This window comes from Centruroides vittatus, unplaced genomic scaffold (genome assembly GCF_030686945.1).
Source record: "Centruroides vittatus isolate TY-2023 unplaced genomic scaffold, ASM3068694v2 contig_459, whole genome shotgun sequence".
Lineage (NCBI taxonomy): Eukaryota > Metazoa > Arthropoda > Arachnida > Scorpiones > Buthidae > Centruroides > Centruroides vittatus.
The window spans coordinates 42,953-67,907 of NW_027122255.1; the positions used below are offsets into that span (position 1 = coordinate 42,953).

General features: G+C 32.5%; 1 protein-coding gene across 2 annotated transcripts in view; it reads left to right on the forward strand.

Annotated features, from left to right (window-relative positions):
- Nucleotides 1-10,282: 10,282 nt before the first annotated feature.
- The window catches only part of LOC136977410 (general transcription factor 3C polypeptide 2-like), a 41,851-nt gene continuing 27,178 nt past the window's right edge, over nucleotides 10,283-24,955 (forward strand). Inside the window, exons 1-3 of one of the 2 annotated variants that reach the window (XM_067272879.1) lie at nucleotides 10,283-10,410; nucleotides 10,595-10,704; nucleotides 17,363-17,418. In XM_067272879.1, coding sequence (XP_067128980.1) covers nucleotides 10,686-10,704; nucleotides 17,363-17,418 — 75 coding nt within the window. In that variant the 5' untranslated portion in view covers nucleotides 10,283-10,410; nucleotides 10,595-10,685. Of the gene's footprint in view, nucleotides 10,411-10,594; nucleotides 10,705-16,814; nucleotides 16,887-17,362; nucleotides 17,419-24,955 lie in introns of those variants that run through there. The other variant, XM_067272878.1, reaches the window with a different exon arrangement.

Consider the following 24,955-nt stretch of genomic DNA (forward strand, 5'->3'; position numbering starts at 1 on the left):
TTATCCTCTGGAATCTAATTGAGATAACAGCAGAAATATATCATAAGATTTTTAAATTCACTGAAGATAAGAAAATAGTAGAGGTAGGCATATCATTATCAATTTCTTTAATTCCAAATTTATTTTTTAAGAAAACTTAAAACATATTTTTGCTTTTATCCAGTTAATTCCAGAGAATTGGCTATGACTTTTTCTTCATATTTTTCTAAAATTATTTTTGTTTACATTGTTAAATAATATAATAAAACTTTTTATTTTTATAATTCTGCATGATGAAAATAACATTATAATATGATGTTTCAGTTTTAAAATACTTCTAATGATCGATGAAATAAATTATATTCTAAACCAGTGTTTCTCAAACTGTTCTGTAGAACCTTGAGATACCAAAGGGGTAGAGGGTTCTGTGAGCTGAAAATACAAAATGGCAGACAAATTTATTTGTATTGCAAGATATATCTTGCAATACAATGTTTTTTCTATTACTATTTTCATAAGGAAATTTATTTTTACATTAATACAGTTTTAATAAAATTGTGGAAAACCTTGAGTTACATCCAAAATATCATTGGCAGAATATCAGAATTGTGTAAATACTTTGAAAAATGCACTGAATGTCAATCAACAAAAAGGTTTTTATCTTTGATGTTGCTGGTGCTGGGAGAGGTATTACAACATCTTGCTAATATTCTCTACATCAGAAAACCTAAACACATTTGTGAGATTAACAATAGCCACTTCTATAAATTGTAGAATTGATTATCAGAAATTGTTTAAAATATGTAGCAATATTTGCTGTTATAAATTTTTGTCTACATTTCTAAGAAACAGCTGTATGTATATGTTACTGCAGATAGAACAACTGTTTGTTAGCAATCATATTAACCATTTGATGGTCAGAAAATGATGTTTTAAGAATTTGTTTTGTTGTTGTATATGTATATGTTATGGCCTAAGTGGTTAATATGAGCATTATAAATAATGACAAACCCTTTTCTACTCTACTCTCAAATAACTCAACACTTCATGTCATTTAAACAAAAGAATAATGCATGGAATTTAATCTATACCTCTGTAGCTTAACAATAGGATCAAATAAGTTATCAAGTGTTGCCAGTGAATAACAATATAACAGCATCAATTCTGTGTGTTCACAAAGAATATAACTCTTTTTCAGGGTGTCACTATAAAATGATATGATGTGCGAGTGTCACTAATTTGAAAGTAGCCACTGAATAGCCAGTATTTTTTTAAATTAAAATTTAACTACAATAGAAATAGTTGCTATTGATACATAGTCAATACATATATGAATTTGCACATATAAAATCTTTCTGAAAATTCTGATGTTTAGACTAGCATTGTCACTATGCCATAAAACTCATCATTTTTGGTAATGTTTTGGACCAAAATCCACAACAACAGCAGCACGCAACCACGTTAAATTGCGTTCGATTTCGAACATGTAAATTCAGTTGAGATTTTGCAACGAATTTTTGGTAACTCTTGGACTGAGGTGGTGACATTAAGAAGAGTTTGCAGGACTCTACTGTATAACAAATTTTATTTGAAAATCTATATTAATGCATAAACATATTAAAATGGCAATAAAATGTATTGAAAAATGTAAAGGTCCGCTTTTAGCGTAGCAGGTCGAAAAGCCACGCGACCGGGATAATTGGTCCCACCTGGCGTTGGGGCTATAAACGGCAGGGAAGAACAAAGGGGTAGCGTCTCCGTTTATGGGTCAATGTGTTTGCCACGTGTTGCTCGGTTTGAGAAATGTAAACAAGGGACGGACGCGACTGTAAGCTACGTCATCGGGAGGAGGGCGGACGTCTTTGGAAGCTCCCAGGGGAAAAGCAGGGCCTGATTGGTCGCAAGTGGTCGTCGTGAAACTCTTTAAATTGTAAGAGTGGCGAGAGACCAGATACGTGGTAGTCTCTGACACTTAGGAAGCCCGTGAGGTGTAGAGAGAGTGTTCTCCTCTTAGGAATTCCTCTGGGAAGAGTTAGTGTAGAGACCGGACGGCCACACGGTTGAGCCAACTCCGCAAACCGACTGGAGTTTCCCCGGAGTCTAATAGTCCCCAACAGACAAGCTGACGTGAGACACCACACCTTTGTTGCATAGTGTATGTAATGTTGTCAAACTTGTACATCCTGTAAATATTTGTTTTGTAAATAAACTGTAAATATTCACTGGACTGAGTGTGGAGGTGTAGCTTTCCTCGAACCATCGTACGGACATTCTCGAGTCGTAAGAACCAACTCGAGACGGATCATCGTAAAGATCATAACGGATTACGTAAGGATCTTCACTAAAAATATCATATATAGCTAAAACGAAATTTTTATGATTGAAATTATGTAGTTCTGGGAATTCATAGGACTTGAAAAAATTGTCTAGATTTCCAGGAGCAGAAAAATTGCTAAGACTCAAGTCCTAGTTGACACTAACCTTATCATATATGGTACCATCATCTGCATTAGTAGGTTACTTGAAGATCAACTTATGCAATGGGTACAGGACTAAATCAGAATTTTAAGTTGAAAACCACATACTTGACTTCCATGTCAGATTGACATATACATTGGTGGACAAAACTTAAGGATGAAGAAGAAATGGGCATGTATATGAAAAATGACATGTGGTTGTAGACCAAAATGAAAATAGTATTGACAGCATATTCAACATGATTTAATGTAATAATTATGTTCAAAGGAAGTACACTGGATGTCAAAAGAGGATGTTTTTGTAAAAGGTGCATATTGTCCAAAGACATGGTTGTACAAAAAATGCACTATACTTACTATAAACAACCCTGAGCATCATGTCAGTAAGGGATATGGCCACCTAGAAGTGCGATGCAACTTTGCACACAACATGGCATACTCAGAACAACATGATCCAGGAGATGTTGAGGCAAGTGGTCCCACTCCTCTTTCACTGCACGGATGAGGGTCTTCTTGTTTGTCGGTGGATATTGTTGACCAGCAATACATCTCCCCAAGGCATCCCATACATTTTCAATCAAATTCAGGTCAGGAGAACAGACTGGCTAGACTATGCGTTGAATATCCTCACTGTCAAGATATTCCTCTACAACCTGTGTGCAATAAAAAGGTGTATTATCATCCATAAAATGAAACTTTTCACCGACAGCACCTCAGAAAAATTGAACATGTAGCAGCAGAACTTCATCAAAATAACATTGGCCGGTCTTGGTTCCTCGATCAAGCACATACAGGTCCGTGCGGCCATTGACCACGATGCCTGCCCACACCATGATACTGCAAGTCCAATATCAATCCTTTTCCTGAATATTTTTGGGACGACAAGCACTTCTAACCTTGTGCCATATCAGCTGCCATATAGAATCAGATGATAGACTGAATCTACTTTCCTCTGAAAAAGAACATGGTAGCCCAGTCGTCATTAGTCTAACGTATTTATTCGAACGTATTTGAAAGCTTTTAAAAATAGAACACAATGGCATTCTATTTAGAGAATGGCTTTTCCATTCTACATACGATGAAATAGTGGCCAAAAACATTTGAATATTGAATTTTTGCTGGAAATTTTTCATTGAGGTGTAATTCTTATCTGCAAGTACAGTTCCAGTTTTCGGGTACAGTTGGAGTTTATTGTCATTAGTCCAATTGCGATGCAGATAAGCCAAGAGTTCACTGTAGTGCCTATTTGCAATGGTGCTACTGTGAACTCTTGAGAGTAGAGGACACACAACAGATCTTTGTGCATACAGTCCTTTCTTTTGCAAACGTCTTGCAACAGTTTTATGAGATATCTTAGTTCCTGTGGCTGACTGTGAATGTCTTGCCAGTTCACCAGCTGTGCTCCGTTGGTTCCTTTTTTGCTGAAAGAACAATATACTGATCTTCTTGGTGCATCATACTGCTAGGATGACTTCCCCTCTTGCACCTGCTGCACATTCCACTAGTTTGAAATGCCTCCCATAGCCTAGAAATGATACTGTGTGCAATGTTAAATTCACAAGCAACATCTGTTATTTGCTGCCCTTCTTCCAGCTTTCTGATTATTCTTCCACATGTAAAATCATCTAAATGATGCCTAGAAGACATGTCCAGAATTTCATTATTGTAACTTCACTCCTTCCTGTTCAAATTTCACGTCCAATGAAAACTGACTGTATGTGTAGATTGCCTGAAATCTTTTACCTGTGCTGTCACGTCATCAATGCATGCAGAACTCAAATATTTGCATGAGTTTTACATAACAGAGTACAACAGGATTTCAAGAATATTTTAACAGGCTGCTGTGGTTCAATTTCTAACTATAATTGTTGAAAATAGCATCTGTCATTAAGTTTTGTCCACCAGTATATACTAAAATCTAAAGTAATAATAAAAGAATTTTATAAGATGAAATCAAATTCAATGTTGTCATTTTCATGTGTTCTTAGTACACTTTGATGTCTTTTTTTCTCAGCTGTTTATATTTGGAATGTCTCACTATTAACAATATATTAGATAACCGTAAAGCTTAAGCTGGCATAAATATCATTCTGAAAAAACTAAGTTTTGATCAGATCCTCAAAACATTTGTGTGTGATCTGGGTTATAAATGTTGGAGACTATTCCTTGCCATCTGGCAAGTTGTACAGTTTTTCTCATTCTAGCATTCTCATATTCTTCCTGAAAGAATTATTTGATGAGAACAGCTACAAAATATTAAATACAAATGTAACTATTGACTATACATCCACAAGAGCCGAATTATCGGGCTAGAGTTGGCTATAATAAATAAATAATTAATAAGACAATTTGGCACTAGAGCTTGGCGTTAGGCGCCATCTCTTACTAAACTTAATAATTATAATTAAATTAAATAAATAATTTTAATAATTTGGAACTGGAGGAAAAGAAATCGGCCCGAAGCGGGACTCGAACCCGCAACTTCTGCTATCCGTGCAGACACGTTACCAGTTATGCTACCCGGACCTTCAGTCTGATCGCCTCCTCCAGTATATATAAGCTAACATGACGACCATCGATCGGACTGAAGGTCCGGATAGCGTAACTGGTAACGTGTCTGCACGGATAGCAGAAGTTGCGGGTTCGAGTCCCGCTTCGAGCCAATTTCTTTTCCTCCAGTTCCAAATTATTAAAATTATTTATTTAATTTAATTATAATTATTAAGTTTAGTAAGAGATGACGCCTAACGCCAAGCTCTAGTGCCAAATTGTCTTACTAATTATTTATTTATTATAGCCAACTCTAGCCCGATAATTCGGCTCTTGTGGATGTATAGCTTTGTAACGGGTTAGTTGTTATTTATTTGTAACTATTGACATTTCTTTTTAACGTTTAAATCCTATTTTTACTATTTACCCTGTATATCTTTCCATTTTAAAAGTCCTTATACACCCACATATCTGATAAATTTGAATAGAGTTACTAACGTGAGGTGTACAGTTATAGTAAGTGACTGGGTTACAAGATGACAACTTGCAGTTCCCATAGTGGTAAAACTCAGATGTTAGTACTCCTAACTCAAATGATGCACAGTATGTAAAAAAAGTCAATTACAAAGTTGTAGAGCATGATAGATTTATTACAAAAGGATACCCTGTATACGTAAATAACACGAATAGAAAAGATAAAATGCTAATGTGTATAATGTACCAAAGACAGTAAAATATGTATTTCTCATATGTTTATCCATATGTTCTCAGTCATTTCTTGTGTATTTATTTATAAGATGTTTCATTTTCCTATGCCTTAATGCTGCATTCTTTACTGTGTCACACACATTGGTGTAACTTATAAAAACTTTACTATGATCTGGGGCTTATAAGGACTTGTATTAAACATCAAGTTTAAATTATAAAATTCTGAACTGAATTAAAATATATACAAATTATTTAGAAACATTAGGATTGCCTGGGTAAAACAAATTTTCCCTTTATCAAACATTACAAAGAATTAACTTAAAGCATAAAAGAAGGATGGAATTTGTTAAAAAGAATTAAAATTGTGTGAAAATATGGTATATCTCAACAATATCAAAGTTATTATTTTAGAAATGTTTGGTTGGTTCACAATTCCTAATTTAGGTAATATAAATATCAGAATTTTCACAATATTTATAAAATTAATGACAATTATCAGTTTGTTATGCAAAAGTCATTTGAAAAATTAGAAGCTTGGATAAACCAATCATGGGACTACCAAGCTTCAGATGGAAAAGTGCTTTCAAGATGGAAAAATGATCAAAGATAATGAATGGGGGAGGAAATAGAAGAATGAAAATAAATAGAAGTCACAAAGTCCCTATGATAAATTCAGTGGACAATGTATCAGACTTAGAGAAGACATCATTAGATTCAATATAAGTGTAGACTTATACAATTCACTGTAAAAAAAGAAAATTTTTCAACTTAAAATGGTCTGAGGGGACTGTTAAGGGTACCTCTCTATAGTCGAAGTTGGCTAGATCGGTCAATCCGATCGCATCCACGAACAGGGTCATCGTGGGGTTGAGTGGTGTATTCTTGAATTGAAGAAAGAGTCTAAATGCCGTTATCACGTGTTTATTTACAGCTAAGTACAACTATATATGCAGAAAGTATAACAATGTCGATCATGGAGACAAGGGTCGGAGCACACGAGGTTAAATTTGATCCAGGTCAAAGGTTTAAAAGCAACTATCCAGACTGTTTTAATGACTTTCAAATGGTAATGTTCTGAAGAAAATAGAGGAAAACATAGGTAACTTTTAATTAGTGTGTGTAGGACTTTTGAAGTGTTATATTTTTATTAATTTATTCTTTAAAGTAATTTATTTATAATTAAAAATTTATTTTATTTAATAAGAGAAGCTCACTGCAAAATAAATCAATATTTTTAAATAAAAATATGATAAATCTCATTCAAATGGTAGTTTGAACTGAAATAGACTTCAAAAGATTCTACTATACAATAAGTAATCACTTAAGTATCTGATATTTTAGATAGATTTTACAGATCAACAAAAATATATTTTTATATAATTAACTAAATATTGGGAACAAAAAACAATACATTCAGTTTGTCAAATACTCAATGTAATATTTTAATTATTGTATAGTTTAGTTGACTGATGAGGGGCTCTATGCCCGAAACCTGTAAATGGCAGATATCAACCAGTGGCGTGTCGTGACATTTGATGACAGGGAAGTTGTGTTTCTGTAAGAAGCCGACTTCCAGGGGCAATCAGTTAATTGCGCTTCAGTGATGGTTTAGGGCAGTGGTTCTTAACCATTTTATACTCGCGGCCCACCAAATATTTCATATTTTTTGTGATTCCCATTTTTTTAATAATAATTTATATTTGTTAAATTATCTATAATAAATTGATTTTTTTGTTATTGCTTTATTTTTTATATAATAAATGTAAATCATAACTTTATTATTTCATTATCTATTTAAATAATAATCAAACTTTACAATTAAACATGAAAACTCATTAATTTTTAACAGAATATAAAATAAGAAACATGTCGATAAATCAATCCAATGTGGATGCTAAAACTAAACTAAAACGCCCACAACTTGTAAGGATTTTGCATATCTTTTGCAAAAATATTTAAATTTTCAAAGCCTACTATTTTTCCTAATTATTTTTAAAATTCCAAGCATTAATAGTTTTTTAGAATTGCTTTGGAATAAAAGAAGTAAATACTGCAGTGTAAGTTGCATATTTGCATTTATTTCTTCTGTACTAACAAAGTTGTATGTAGGAAGAAATAAAAACTAAATAGGAAAAATCTTTCTTATTTTACTTTTCAATACGATATTCGGTTATACATCAATTTTCTTTTTATTATATTCTGAAGGAAATTTTGCATAATTTGGCGGCCCCCGGCAAACTTTTTATGGACCCCCAGGGGCCACGGCCCCCCTGTTAAGAATCACTGGTCTAGGGTCCATTCATATACATTTGTTCGATAAGCCAGTAAAAACTGTAACTTCTCTAAATGTATTTTTAATATATCAATTACATTCTGAATCGCTAGCCACGATATAAGGGCTAAAATTAAAAATAAATTATAAAATCTTACTCGGTGAAATAAAATGTGCGATGGATATACATACCTGGTACAATATATTGTTCAATTGTATTAATAAACTTTTTAAGAAAATTATAATTAAATGTAGCTTTGTAAAGAAACGTACATAAAAATAACATAAAATATTCTTTACTTTTTAAATTTTAAAACAATCCACTTAGTCAAATAGCTCGATATGAGTAACTAATGGATGGAATCAGAGACGGTCCAGGTAGGGGTGTGGTGTGTGTGTGCCAAATCCCGATGGTGCCGATACCGGTCAATGTCAAATGCCTCTTTTGTCGCACCACTAGTATATATCAAAGGACACCACAGGGCTGTTGTAAATTTTAAACGTTTCTCACCATAGCTGTAAAAATCTAACTATGTTAAACTTAATAGTCATTTGTTTTCTAACTAATTCGTTTTAATACCAGGTGTACACGGAAATCAGTTCCCCACGGTACTGAGCGAGTGATTGGTTCGGTTAAGCTTTTGTTTAAGTAAAATTCTGGCTTTCAACAGGGTTTTATTTATGTCCCCATTCCCTGATCTCTTAATTATTTAATTACTTATTAAGTAGAAATAAGTCGAAACCAGTTACTTTGTACTTGAATATCTGTAGTCTTGGGAAAACAGTGGAAAGACAAATTTTTATGACAACGGGTACTTAAATCGTAAATTTAAGGAAAATAAATTCTAGAGCTTTTTTGTACCATTGTACGTCTCATTCATTAAATTTTGTTGTAAATTATGATGCCAAAATAACAGTTAATTTTTTAACATTGTACAAGAATTATACACGTTTTATCTGCATCCGCTTACAGATAGGATATACTAAATCGTAATATCACCGTTTAACATTGAAATCCGTAAGTAATATAAGATGGGAGAGCAGAATAAATATATCAAATATTTTAATGGAATTTTTTTATTAACTCCTGTCAGCTATACAGAACTATCATAAAAACATGCCAGTAAACTCCTAACGGTTGGGTTAAGTTATAAATCTAGTTTAGGATGGGCAACCTTTTTTATAACATGGGCCAGAATAAATTTTACATTTTTTCCGCGGGCCGTAGTAGTTAATTGACGCCTTCTTGTGACTTGTAAATTTTTTAGTCTGCAAATATGAAATAAATAAAAAGTTAATTACTACATTTATTTCTCTTATCGTTTTCGAAAATTACAAAGAATTGGAAAAATAACTATTAAATTGGAAAAATAACTAATTAATAATCTATTAAAGATCTCGCGGACCGGATAGAAACTTTTCGCGAGCCGTAGCCGGGCCGGGGGTTGCCCGCCGTTTGAAATTTGGAAACGTGCATTATAAGCAATGATAAATACTGAAGTAGCAAAAGATTGAAATTTTGTCTGGAATTGAGCAGAAATCAAAGATACAGTCTTGAGTATCTGAAAATAGGAAAAAAAAAAGTAGTTATAGGTTTAGCTAATATGATAAAGGGAATGACGCAAATGAAACTTCTGATGAAAATATCAAAGCTGAATCCCATACAAATGAATATCTTGCATTTGTCCCACAGAATTGACAATCGAAACAATTACAGAACATGGCAGAATATCCGTGAGTGATTAGCTAGATAGACAGGAAACCCATGGACGAACCTCCATGGTGGACACGATTTTAAAAAGTCATGGAAGCAGCGCCGTAACTAGCCTTTTATGCGCCCGGTGCGAGCTTCTGTAACTATACCCCAAAACTTGGTCCAGACCATTGCGCCCTGTGCCTGGGCACCGCTGGCGCTGCCCTAGTTACGGCACTGCATGGAAGGAGCTAAAAAATCATAGTAATAAATCTAGATTTTGATGGCCGGATGACGGAGTGGCAGTCAGGCTCTGAGACCCGGGATCGAAAACCACGGGAAATTTTTGGGGAGTGGTCTTCCGGATATGCCCTGTCCCTTACCACCCAGTGTCCATTCTGATCGCGGCTGAACCCATAATGGGCTTTATATATAAAATAAAAAAGGCATCTTAGTTCTCACAGGGCGGAAAGACGTTTTAAAAAAGCCTAGAATTAAAAAACTATTATAATAAAATTTTCTATATTTAAACTAATTTAGCAATAATTTGAAATATAGTAATAATATATGTACTGTACAGTACATATTTAATATTAAAAAAATATTATAAGAATTAAAAATAATGGTTAGAGGGCGTTCTCTGACTTCCGGTTTAAATATGGCGGCTACTACCGATGAATTTGTTTTCTCTTGTTTATTTTCATTCTGTTTGTCAAAATTTTACGAGCCATTATATTTACTTTTTGAAACTCGAAACGGTCCTTTACCATTCAGAGATTGGAAATATAGAAGTAATATAAATATAAAATGCTTATATAAAGTTCTTGTAATGATTTCTTTAACAATAATCGACGTAACTCTATATTTTTAATACTTATTTTGAGAAATAAGCACATTATTGTTATTTTAATTGTATTAATTGGATATATATTAAAAAAAATTTGAATTTTTTAAAATTTACACCAAAATTTTTAGTGCATTATCTGATCACGTGACCGCAGTACGCATGCTCGGGTTTTTGACCTGATACAGCTGATGATCCAGAGGCGAATACCACGTGGTTACGATGGGAAGAAGGAAAAGAGGTCGGTTTTACTTCGGTAATTACTTATATATAAAAAAAGCTACTCGATATAATTTGATTTAAAATTTAGTACTTAAGATTTCTTTATTTAGTTTTTTAAATTCAAAATTTCGTATTATACTATTAAAGTGAGAATTAACGTTAGTATAGGCGCATTGAACTGGCTAAATTAGTTTATGGGTCATTAAAGCACAGGAATGAATTAGTCCATGGGAACTGTTAGATTTAGTTCGGAATTTTTACACTTAAGACTAAATGTGCGTGATTTTGTGTAATAATTCAAAATTATGTTCGTTGATACGGTTTAGATGGAATTATGTGCTATTTGATCTGATGCAATCGTCGCGCACGTGGCGAAAAGACGAAATTTTATACATATGTTCGAATCTCTCCTGCTTCATCATTTATTTATAAATAAAAAAAAATACGATTTGAATTTCAAAATACTTTCAAAAGGAATTTTAAATAAATTTAAATTCATACTAATAAGTTTTTCAATTTAAAATATGCTATCAAAAATTATGTGAATGTGATGGTATTGATAGAATATCACAATAAAATAAATTTCAACATGTAACTAAAGTAAAAATAAATTTACCATTTCAAAATATTACATTTAATTAATGCTGTTTTCACTAATTCTACATAATAAGTACTGTACATGCAGCAGTATGTTAGTCCTTACTAGAAACACAAATTACATTATTAAAATGGTTCTTTAAAATTATTATTTAATATTAAATACTTTTATTTAACTTGCTTTGTATCACCTCTCAAAGTTTGCCGACTTCTAATTAAGATGGTATAGGTATGTCCTCAAAGTTTTAACCTTCAAAGTCTGATGACAATGCATGCATTTTAATATTACAACATATTACTGCATTCATAGACAATTTTATGTTTCTATTTTATTCAACACATTAAAGTTTATTGCTTCAGTGTTTCCTGAGAATAGTAAATGGGAAATTGCTCATTAATTTTTATATAAATGCATAAAATGTATATGAATGGCGTTCTGCAGCCTCAGGAAGGTTGAGAACCTCTATTTTAGAGAGATGGCTTCAACCTCACCATCTTTCCATCTCAAGACTCATTAAACATAACCAAATGTAGAATTTAATTAGTTACATCATTTTTAAATGATATTTTAGATGTGTGTAAATGCATTGTAGTGAGGTGGGGGATTTTTTAAGAAATTGAGAACACCTTCAATCCTTAAATTTTATTTTTGATAATTTTTTAATCAGTAATTCTACTTGTAAATAATACTTCAGATGTATGTGTATAAGTACATTATAGTGGTGTAAAGTTCTGTTTTTAATAAATATATATATATATATATATATATATATATATATATATATATATAATTCATTTACTTTTAATTTAGAGAATAATTTAAAACATTTTTGGTGGTTTAGAAATTTTTCTTAAAATAAAACTTTAAAAATGCTTTGATATCTTACTTATTCTGAAAATATTAATCTTATTTCCATCTTTAGAGCTCTATATATATATATATATATATCAGTGGCATGGTGGCATGCCATCCATGGAAGTTGTGGACATGCCACTTCCCTTGTATTTTCTAAAATATAAATATGTATTTTGCGATTATTTTCATATTTTAACATACTTTGAATTACTTAAAATTAATATTTTATTATAACCACATTATGTATTTTATTACAAATTTCTATACATGTGAAAAACAATAAGATTACTATTGTATATTTGAATATAACTTCTTACATGCATATTCCCAATGGAAGTGCTATATTGTTGAATACAGGACAGCTTTCATGGCAAAAATATTTGAATGGTGTAAAGCAGCCAGATTGTATGCATTTGTGCATGCACTTTACAGAACACCAACTGTTTAGTTGTTTAGCTGGTGGATGCTACACACCAAAATATCATATAATGCTTCCAATAATTCTATTCGTTAGCCACTCGTAGGGAGCTATAAGTGCATTGTTTTAAGATTTAAAAAGTAAAGAATATTTTGTTATTTTTATGTATGTTTCTTTACAAAGCTATATTTAATTATAATTTTCTTTTTAATTATAATTATATTGACAGATTTTCAGACAAAAAATCTTTAGAATTTTTATCACTTTTACATGTTAATAATTTTAAATATAAAAAACAATTTTCCAAAGCAAGTTTTAATTCTTTAAATTTGTAAACTTTATGGAGAATTTTTTGATTTATCTAAATTATGTAGTGAATTGCAATATTTATATTCATGTCCAGACTATATTGCAAGTTACTCATAGACATAAAAAATATTATAATTAATGACAATCTGAACAAAGATGTACTAAAAGAATTATATGCTTTAATATCATTAATTCTTATGGTACCATCTATGAGTGCATCTGTTGAGTGCAGTTTTTTAACCATGAAGCAAATTGATACATTTGCAAGGAACACTTGGTCAGAGGAAACATTGTCATCATTAGTGTTGCTTTCAATGGGAAAAGAGCTTTTAAATACTTTGATGGAATCAATGAGCGATTTTTATGATAAATTAATCGACGACTTTGTGAAAAAAATTGCCAAATAGAGTTAGTTTATAAAAAATAATAAAAACAAGTGTTTATATTTTTGTTTCATGTCAATTATCTATTTTAGAATTGAAATAAAGATTTCAAAATGGATAGCATATACTGTCTGTACTATTTACTGTTTGCATTGAAAACTTAATAATTAATTTTTATTCTGTTGTTTTGTTTTGTTTTTTTTTAAGTTAATATTATTTCATTTTTTAATGTTTTTTCTTATTTTAGAATCATATTTGATTAACATAAGAATGAATATTTTATTAATTATAATAAGTCTTTGTGAAATATTTGAATAAATTATATAGTGGATATCTACTTACACAAAATTAACAAATATTATACATAAAACAAATGTAAGAACTCAACATCATGAAGAGCAAGAAGAAAAAGTATAATCATATATCGAAACATGAAATAAAACAAAGGAGAGAAAAAGTGTAAATGGACAAGGTAGTACACAATTTAGTATGGAAGATTGATGATCATGTGTTAGTATAAATATTTGTTAGATGTCATACTGTTTGGCTTATTTATTTTCTCTGCAAAATCATTGATATAGCAATTCCAATTATTACAGAGTAGTTATACTCTTGTAAAAATAGTTAAAATACATTAATTAGGCTTTTAATTAGTTTAAATAATCAAATTTTGTTGTGCAAGCTGCAGTATTAACATTCAACAGTTGCATAAGGTCATAAACCATTCTTTTAGTTATTTGTTAATACTTTTTGTCTAAAAAAGTGAAAAGGTTTATCTATCTAACTAAGATCTAGAATCTAATTAGTAAAAAGGTCTGTCTAACTAACTAGAAAAGGTCCAACAATCTATACAATGAATGAATGTAAAGACAAGATATAAAAATGAAGTGGACAAGATGCCATTATTTGGTTGTTATTCATGTATAATATAAGGATCTGTTTAGATTACAAAAATGTAACCTTTGAGCAGTTAAAATTTTATATTGAAATGAATGTTTTTGTTCATCTTCAGGTTTCAAAGATCAAACTAATACTGATTTTCAATTTTTACATAACTGGTGCCTTCTGGAGACACTTGTACACTTGTAGCTGACAGGGGCGGAAGACCAGGTGCACTCAGTGGTATTACCTGGCTTGAAAATAAAGAAGACAGAAGGCGAAGGTGAAAATACAGAAAATAGGATAGGGGCGGAAAAAGGGAGGTAGAGGGCATCTTCATCAGATTTATTAAACCAAAATAAATAAAATAAAAAAAAATATACAGAGATTAAATAACAAACAGTACATTAGTAACATTGAAAATGTACCAAACACATGCCCACTACACTTTGTGGAAGTGACTTAAGTAGTATTTACATTATATACATTTGTGATCAATTGTTGAAGAAAAGTTTACACTACACAAATTCACTCACTGTCGTGATGATCAAGAGTCAGATTCAACACTCCAGTTGAAGCAAGGAAGTCCATGAGACTTTTAAAAAGTTTTTGATCCGTCACAAAGTTGTCCATTTCGCATGGCCAGTTGAGTCCTTGGGAGAGTGCAGTCCTTAGAAGTGGTTCTCGTTCATGTGTGAAGTTATCACAGTCAAATATATAATGATGAACGTCTTGTATTGAGGTGTTGTTACAGCCGCATAAGGGAGTGTCTCTGTGACCAAACCAGTGAAGATAGACCTCAAGGTTGCCATGTCCGGTAAAAATTTGTGTATTTATATATGTGATGGAAAGATGCTTCAGTTTAAGTCTTGTCTTTATGTTGGGGATGAAGGAAAATGTTATCCTTCCAGTGTTACCATTCTCCTATTCCCTCTGCCAAAGGCCGATAGTCGTAGCATGAACAGTGTTCTTGATACTGGTGTAGGGAATGTCGCTGAACTCGGGGGGAGGAAGAATTTGCACTTAACTTTGCTTGTTTATCAGCTGCCTCATTGCCAGCTAAGCCTGCATGTCCTTTTACCCAGGTTAACACGATTGAATTACTGTTGTTTTGGATTTCATGAAACACCATATGAGAAAAGTAACATGTTGGATTTTTGAGCTTTTGGATGGCGGTTTGGCTATCACTGCAAATCCTTACTACTTTGTTCTCAATCCCCGTATTGCTAAGATGATTAACAGCTTTAAAAATGGCATACAGTTTTGCTTGAGGGACTGTACAGAAGCTTTCTAGCCTGTATCCAACAGTATAAATCGGAGTTGTTGACTTATTTTTCATTATAACATATGCCGCACCTACCTTATCATTTTGTTTTGAGCTGTCTGTGAAAATCGTGTAAGTAGCTGAGACTTTATCTTCCAGAGATTTAATTGCAATGGATGAGTATTTTGCTGGATGAATGTTAAAGATTTCATGAAGCAATGGGCGTTCTGTGACTAGCCTGTTAAGGAGGGATATGCTCATGTTAGGAAGAAGACCAATGTGAATATAGTCAACAATTTCGTTATCATTCTGATATGTGATTCCATTTTTTCCTAGGTACTAATTCCACATCACTTCTTTGGCCCTAATATGTAGGGGGAGCACACTTGCAATTACCTGTAGAGCCGCAGTAGGAGCCGTTCGATATGCTTTGCAAAGCCAAATGAGAGTAATGCGTTGAATTTTATTCAGTTTCTTATGAGTCCTAATTGTATCCGTGCAGGTTGCCCAGAAAGGTGCTCCATAAAGAATCATTGTTTCTATACAGGCTCTGTAAATAATCTTGATGTTCCTGTCATTCAATCCCCATCCTTTGTTAGATAAATGAAGATGGGCATTGGAGAGTTTAATTGCCCTGTCAGACATTTGATTTAAGTGTGTGGTCCACGTGAGCCCTTGATCAAATATAATTCCCAAGTATTTGAAATTCTTTGTATTTTTAATTCTATTGTTGTTAATAACTATCCTAAATGCCTTTTTTAACTGGTGTCCTTTTGACATAACCATATTTTGGCATTTTCTGTAATTAATGTTTAGTTTATTTAGTTCACACCAGTTGTTGATTTTTCCCAACAGTAAGTTTGCCTCTATTTGGAGAACTTCACTATTTTTGTGAGAAATCATGACAAGGGTGTCGTCTGCAAAACCCTGTATTTTCCAATTACAATTTTTTCTTGTATTGTTGATGTGGAGAAGACTGTCATAGACAATATTCCACAAATTGGGTCCTGAGCATAAACCCTGTGGGCATCCTCTTGAGATTGATCTCATAATATATTCTTCATCGGCCGTAGTGCCAGCAGTTCTGTTTTTCAGGTAATTGTTGAGAATTTGGAATAAATTTTTTGGGCATCTAAATTGTTTAAGTTGTTTCATAACTGCTGGCCACCAAAGTGTGTTGAACGCATTTCTAAAGTCAATTGAGATCAAAAGACAATGTTCCATTTTCATCCAAGCTTCTTTAATAAAGTTTACAATTTCATGAATAGTGTGATAAGTTGATTTTCTTTTGATAAAACCGAACTGGGCAGGATGAAGTAGATTTCTTTCGTTTAGAAAATAATTAATGTGATTAATGACTAGACCATCGAGGACCTTTCCTGGAACTGATAAAAGACTGCCTTCTGGAGACACCAGTAGAAATTAATGATGATATTGACAGTGATGAAGAGTTCTTGGCCTTCTATGATACATAAATATCGTAAATTTGATACTGGTACATAAATTTTTTTTTTAATATGTTAAAACATAAATTTTAAAATTTCTTTATAATACAAAAAACAAATACCTAAATATAAACAAATAAAAATTTGAATTAAAAAATTAAAATGAAAGATTGTTTTTCTTGAAAGTGTTGGCCAAAAATGTAAGTGTGCATTATACATGATGAAATACAAGATATCATTTTAAACTCAGAAGCTTACACTTGTTTGTAGACTTTATTCTTAAATATAATTCTTATTGTTTAACAGTACTTTGGTTTAGCATTACACTCAGTTTAAGGCCAATTGTAGAACTGAACAAGTAGTGCTATTAAATGGAAGTTGTTCTAACATCTGTATATTAGAAATATTAATGTTATCTAATCATTAATGATACAAACTGATTATCTAATTTAGATTTTTATTCAGTTATCTTTTATATACTGTAAATTAATCCTGCATATTTTAAATAAAAAAAAATTTTGTTTAGGAAAGAAACGATTGCGGGAGAATGAAGATGAAGACAGTAGAGATAATGCTCTTGAAGTAAGTTATCATTTTTATCTATAAATTTTTAGTTAATTTTTTGAGATTTTCATTTTTTTAACCAAAGCAGATTTTTTATTGTTTGCTCTTTTTGTCTGCAAGATTTCATATTCCATTTATGCTGTTTATCAGAGTCCCTTAATATAGCAGTTTGTGTTAATATGCTACATGATGTCATCAGTAAAATCACTTACTCTATAATTAGAAATTGTCATATAGGCCTATATTATAAAAAATTAATTATCATAAGTGAATTTTGTCATGATCTTTATCATTAAACAACATGATAGGATTAAGTTTTTGTGTAAAATTAGGGTATATATTTGGAAAATTATAGTCCCGTTTTAAAAATCTTCCAATTTATTGATTTATAATTTAAATTAACTTTTTTTTAAATGAATGTACTGTTTGCTGCATAAAAGTTTGCACCTAATGCTAAGCAATTAGCACGAGTGGAAGTTGAGCACGTACAGCCAGGATCAGTTTTACCTGTTATCAAAGCAGTTCAAAATGGATTGCTTTGTTCTGCAAACTGTTGGGTGAAGAAAATGGTTGACAGGGGCATATCTAAGTCAATAATACTAATCACTGCCCACTATTATTGCCTTGCGTGTGTTACTCACACAATGCAATGCATGCACAGCTAGAGCTTTTTATTGTAAGGTTGTGAAATTATGGCCATCGGATATTAGAAACCATGATTTTATCTTTTATTTATGTAATTTTTCTTCCTTCTCAGGTTTCCTATGTTTGTTTGTTTATTTTTTTTGAAATTTGATCAGATAAATGGAAGAAATAAATATCAAATGTCACTTCCCTGTAAATTACAAAAATTGCGGTAATCAAATTAAGTTTAATCATTTCATTTATAAAATGTACAAGGTATAGTATAAGGACAAGGTAGAAATAGGTAAAAATTTCCATGATTTGTGGTTTCACCAATAAATATTTTTATGAAACAACAACATTTTCATTACAACTACTAAATTTTAATTCATAAAAATAATATATTATTTCTAAAATTGTCAATTGAAAAAGTAATAAAAATATTTTCATAACAGAAATGAATCAGTAACAAGAAAGCTATTAAGATTAGGCACCGTAGGACTCAACTAATATGGTAAAAAATGTAAAAAATTATGTGGATATAACTCTTTGAGTTCGTGCATAATAAATGCAATTCAACACAATAGCAATTCAAAATGAATATATTTTTACAAAAATACCATTCCTTATATTCTCTGCTCTTTCTTTATCTCTGGACAAAAAAATTCAATTTTAATTCATTTGAAATGGATGTTTGAGTTTGCTCAGGACAACAAGACCTGTCATGCAACTCAGCACAAAAATATATACAGTAGAGCATCGATTATCCGACTTAATTGGGGACTGGGGTTGGTCGGATAACTGAAAAGTCAGATAACCAAAAAGTATGAAAAAAATACATTATTAGTATAGTGTATTAGGCCTGGTTTAAATACTAGCCTCCCTTTCATGGTCGAGCCAGTGCTGCCAACTAAAACATGCAAAAATTTAACAAAAACAATATTAAAGTAGCCAAGACATAACCAAATATTGTAGCGCCACATCACTAGCGGACATTTGAATTTACCGACTAGAAAGCAGTCGGTTAACCGATAAATCGGTTAATCGGCAGTCGGATAATCAATGCTCTACTGTATATATAAATTATTTTTCATAATACAAAGAGTGTGCATCTTCAAAATTTGTTTGTTGGGTAATGGTGTTATTCAGGCAGCTTGACAAATGCAATTATTCAATAAAATTACCAGAATTTTTTGTTTTAAGAATATTAGAGAGAGTATTAATTTTTGAATGAAGAGAATTGATTTTTTTAACTATGACTATATCACATGAAAAAGCTTTATCACGTTTAGACCAATCTAACTGTTAAATATGAAAGTCAACATTTTTCTGAATGCTACAGATACTTAAAATGTCTTCTTTACTCGCCATGTCCAATCACCATGTCCAATCACCATGTTCACCTGTGAACATTTTAGACTGTTTTACATAATTTGGCAGAAGCGTAGCATCTGAAGAAAGGTCATCTCTGCTGTGGAAAATAGCTTGTTCCTGATGATTGGACATGGCGAGTAAAGAAGACATTTTTAGTATCTGTTTATGTGTTTTTACATAGTTAATACTGTATTTCCACCAGCCCTATTTTACAAAGAAATTAATCTGTGAAACTTGAAATGATTTACAGGGAAGCAACATTTGATATGTTTATTTCTTCCATTTATCTGATCAAATTTCAAAAAATACATAAACTTAGGAAGCCTGAAAAGGAAGAAAAATTACATAAATAAAAGATAAAATCATGATTTCCTATATTCAATGGTCGTAATTTCACAATCTTGCAATAAAAAGTTCTAGCTGCGTGCACATTGCATTGTGTGAGTGATGCATACAAGGCTATAATAGTGGGCAGCGATTAGTATTGTTGATTTAGAGCCCTAAAAGATGCCCCTGTCGACCATTTTCTTCACCCAACATTTTGCAGAACAAAGCAGTCCATTTTGAACTGCTTTGATAACAGGTAGAACTGACCTTGGCTGCACATGCTCAACTTTTGCTAATTACTTAGAATTAGGTACAAACTTTTATGCAGCAAACAGTATATGTAGTTTACAATTTTTCACAATATTTTAAATTTATGTCAAGATGCTGCTTTGATTTTGTTTGCAATGTGATATAATGTGTTTATGTATATATTTACTATTATGTTGTGAATGTTATGCTCAGCTAATACTGGTGTTAAGTGCTATGCCTGACTAAAGTCAAAGCATAGCTACACAAACAAGTGTAACATTAAGCTGTGTTATTGGTATGTATGTCAACATTAGAAACTTCCTAACAATGTGATGTGTTCAGTATTCAGCTTTCTGTAGTGCCATGTATATGTTTTTATTAAGGTTTAACATTTCTAGAGTTTTGTATAGTATACATGATGTAACACTACACAAAAGGAGAGGACAAGACACGCAATAAATACCTTATCCATCCACCACATCCGTCTTATTTCTTGAGCAAGTAGAGTGCACTTGTTGATTCTTTCAGTGTTAGCAATTTTTATATTATGAGTGTTTGGAACAGTGATGTCTGTTATATAAGTAATCTTACCACATTTGTCAATGAGAGTTATGTCAGGTCTGTTATGATGAATTGTTATCTGTGATTATGGCTCTGTCATAGTATATTGTATGTGTCATTTTCTAAAACTGCCTGTGGAGTATATTTGTAATAGGATACCTGGATGTTTAATTATCTGTGTTTCTGTGCAAGCTCTTGGTGTATTATACTTTCTATTTGATTATGCATATGTAAATAGTCTGTTTGTGCTAAGAGTTTGCTACCAGAAGTTATATATTGTATTGATGTGGCATTTTCTGCAAGAGTTATTTGTTAGTGATGTATCCTTCGGGATGTGTTTTGTTTAGTTTTTAGTGTTTATGACCTGATCTTGAATGGTAATCATAAACTCCCTCAGTCTTTCCAAACAGACAGCTCCTAGTCAGCCAGTAGTTTGATTCAGTTTTGTCAACATAGTTCTGAGCTAGTATGAAGGCTTGCCTGCCATGAAGGGCTTTTTGGGCTCATGACTGCTTAGTGGTGTCTGTTATTTGTGTGTTGACCTACATCCATATGCACAGAGTGTAAGTTTAAAGATGTGTGATTATAGCTTTATGTAATTTTGATGTTTCTTGTTTTTGGTGGAAAAACTCTCAGAATTTGTAATGCAGGTTGACTATATTAGTCAGGCCACAGTCGTCATCTTTACAAGGAAGAGTTAGTCTTTCTACAGTTGATATTGTTTATGCTTAGTAGGTGTTGTTTTTGTTTTCCTTTGGAATTGTTTGCAATCTGTGCATGTCCAGTGTGTAACTCCAAAAGAATAAGTGAGTACAGGGACAACATATGCATTAATTGCTTTAATAGTATGTTTTGCCTTTGTGTGTTCTTAGTACTGCATGTAATCTGTTCTGGTATGCAAGTGTTAATCTTTATTTTATCTGTGCATGTTCTGTAAGTTTGGCCTGTTGGAATCCTGAATATTTGTACAACTTGCCTTCTTCCATGGATTTGATAATATCTCCACTTCTGAGTACAATGTCTCCTTTTTTCAGAACTTTTTTTTCTAAGTGGAGTGTTTTGCATTTGTCTAGACCAGGGATGGCGAACCTTTTTGAGTCCACGTGCCATATTGTAAGCAAACTTAGCTTTAAAGATGTTAATGCGTGCCAATGTCTTAGACTTCAAATAATGATATTTAAAGAAATTAAACGAATACGCTTTAATTCGAATAAATGTAAAAAATCTGGTTGAAAAACACAGAAATCATATGCAATGTTCCCTCTAATTTTTTTTGTAGATGAGTGGAACATATACTTCTCTGAGCAAAAAAATTTTTGCTGAGAATATGTATATAAAATCTTACTTTTTCCTATAAAAACTAAAATAATTAATTATAAAGTAGATTAAAATTCATTTTAAAACATACTTCCATACAAAATATCTTTTGTCAATGATTTAATGTACTTAATCGAAATATATGCAGCGATAATCATGTTGCAGACAGTGAGAAATAAGTAAACAACATTTCAAATCAGTGTGCATGCTCGCCTGTGTGGCACACAAATTCTCGTGCGCAGCAACAATTTGAGCAGTGCACAGCCGCACAGCTTAGAGGAAACATTGATCATATGATACATTACGTGCCAGATGATTTCTCTTACGTGCCACAGGTTTGCCATCCCTCGTCTAGACCAAACTCCATTTGTATATCATTTGAGTATGCATGTGTAGTTTGTAAGAGATGATGAAGCTGATTTTGTGTGAATGTGTAAAGTTTGATATTGTCCATGTACACAAGATGTGATAATGTGAACAGTGTTGTTTTGTTATGTCTGTTATTGTAACCTTATTGTGTTTTGTTCAGTGTGTTAGATAAAGCATTAAGTGCCACACAGAACTAAAGAGGACTGAAGGAATCTCCTTGAAAAATTCCTTGTTTGATATATATTTGATATATTTTTATGAGTATTGTGAAGGTTAACGTGTAATGTTGTTCTCCAGTGAAGCATAGTAAAATTGGGAATGTAATTTTGTAGATGATTGTGTGTAGCAGCCAAGTGTTTTTGGACACTCTCAAATGCTTTTCTGAAATCAATATATGCCATGTGAATGTTTCTTAGTTGCTTATGAACTTGCCCTAAGATAACAGTCAATGAGTAGTAGTTCTTTGCAACCTTTGTGATTTCTGCAGCAGCCTTTTTGTTGTTCTGTAAGAACATTATGTTTATCAATATGATCATACATTTTGTGTACAAGATTCTTACGTCTTACTTGTTGCATTGCAAAGTGTTGGAAGACATGCAATTGGTCTGTACTATGCAGGATATTTGTTGTTTTTTTTTGTTTCACGATACCTTGCTTGAGAAAATTTGGCATGTCTTGTGGATTGTTGATGATTTGAGTTAAATGTTTCGCTAGTTCTTGGTGCAAGGATGTGAATTTTTTGTACCAGAAATTGTGAATGTTGTCTCCACCAGGTGCTGTCCAGTTGTGTGCTTTCAGCATTGTGCAATGACTTTGCTCTCCTCTTTGCTCCAGTCTGCTTCAGCATTGTGCATGACAATAGAAGACCAATAATTTGGCTGTAGAAGAGTTTTTTTGTTGTTTGTGACTAATTTATTTTGTTTCCACACACAGCAAATTTTGTATCATTTGAGTCACCATGCTTTGACTGCAAGATTTTGTTTCAGTGTGTCAATGTATTCTGCAATATGGACATTGTGTTGTTTGTTGTTTGTGCTTGTTGTGTATTTTAATTTTCTTGAAAAATTTTTTAGTAGTTTCATTAATTTAGGTGTTTTGTTGTTAGCATATTGTCAGCCTGCCTAGATGCTGTCTAATATTGTTTATTTGTGTTTCTATTCTTCTTCGCTAGGCAGGCTTCTGAAGGATTTTTGATTTATTTGTTTCTGTCTGTGGATGTGGTTTTAGTCCATGGTAGATCACAACTGTGACTGCACCAGCTTAGACTAGTGTGTGGATGTCTGAGAGTGTAGAAATATGTAGGTAGATCCAGAAAAACGTTACAAGCAGCAGCATTTGAAAAGTAATTAATGTGGAGGGAATATTTTTTCCCAGAGTGGAGACAGATGTACTAGTTGTCTTACAGCGGTTGTGCAGGTAGGTAGTGTAAGTTCTCTGATGCGTCAGAGTGATTGAAATGGCAAGACGTTTAGAAAAGTGGTCTCGCTTGGAGGTGCGAGTTGTGATTCATTTCTTATGGGCATCTGACACAAACATCCTGGCATGTTGAGAGATGGTATCATCCTCCTGCATGACAATGCCAGGCCTCATACTGCTTGCAAAAGTTCAAGTGGGAAGTCTGGAGCCACCCCCCCATACAGCCCAGATTTGGCACCCAGTGACTATTTCCCTTTTTCCAAAAATGAAGAAACACTTATCTGGAACAAGGTTCTCTTCAGTGATGTGAAAACAGCTGCCGAGAACTGGCTCAATGGGCAGGGATGTGATTTCTATCAAGCTGGGTTATACAAGTTGGTCGTGCATTCAGATAAATACCTAAATAGATTTGGTGATTATGTGGAAAAGTGATTGGCAATTACGCCTCTTAATTCCCTTTTGTATTTTCTGTCTATTATTAATAAATAATTTTTTATTACCCTTGTAACCTTTTTTTTGGATCCACCCTTGTAGAATGAGTGCAATCTGGTAATATGTAAGTGTTCACGTAATATAGTGTTTTTCTTACTAGTTTAGAAGTTTGGTGGTTATGCAGGGGTCAGTGCCTGTAAATTTAGTGAATACTTCTTGGAAAAGAAGAGAGAGAGAGTGTGTATGAATTAAACCTGAATCTATTTCAGGCAGTGAAGAAGTGTTGATATTGTCAGCATCAGTAAAAATAATGGTGGTAGGAACAGTATTGTCAATGCATGTATCTTAACGATCCTGATGGATAATGTGATTGTTGTTGATTTTTGTAGTATTTTTTTGTTGGTTTAATTGCTCTACAGTTTGTTGTTTGATATGTTCTAGTGTTGTTTGTAGTATAAGGTTGTTATGTATAATTGTCCTATTTTGATCAACAACCCTTTGTACAGTGACTGTGAGATGTGTATAATGTGAAAACAAGTGATGTAACTATTGTCTGTAAGCTGTCCTGTCTGTTTCAAATTTTGTGATGGTGAAGTAAGTAGGATGATAAATTCATTCATTTTTAATGTCTATTTCAGTCTATTTCATCCATTGGCATGGGTTACCTGCCTTACTGGTCTGTGGCTGGATTGCCTCAGAAACATCAAAATTAGGCTGGTTTCCCAGAACTTGTATGAGCATTGCAGTAGCCACACTTGGACCAGTGTTGCTTTCACCACTGGTGGCTAAGGGAGACTGTGACAAATTTTTTAAACGTGATTCTCTGCCAAATTCACAAGCGTGGACCTTGTTAATCCAGGTGACAATAGAGTCGGTATTACACTTG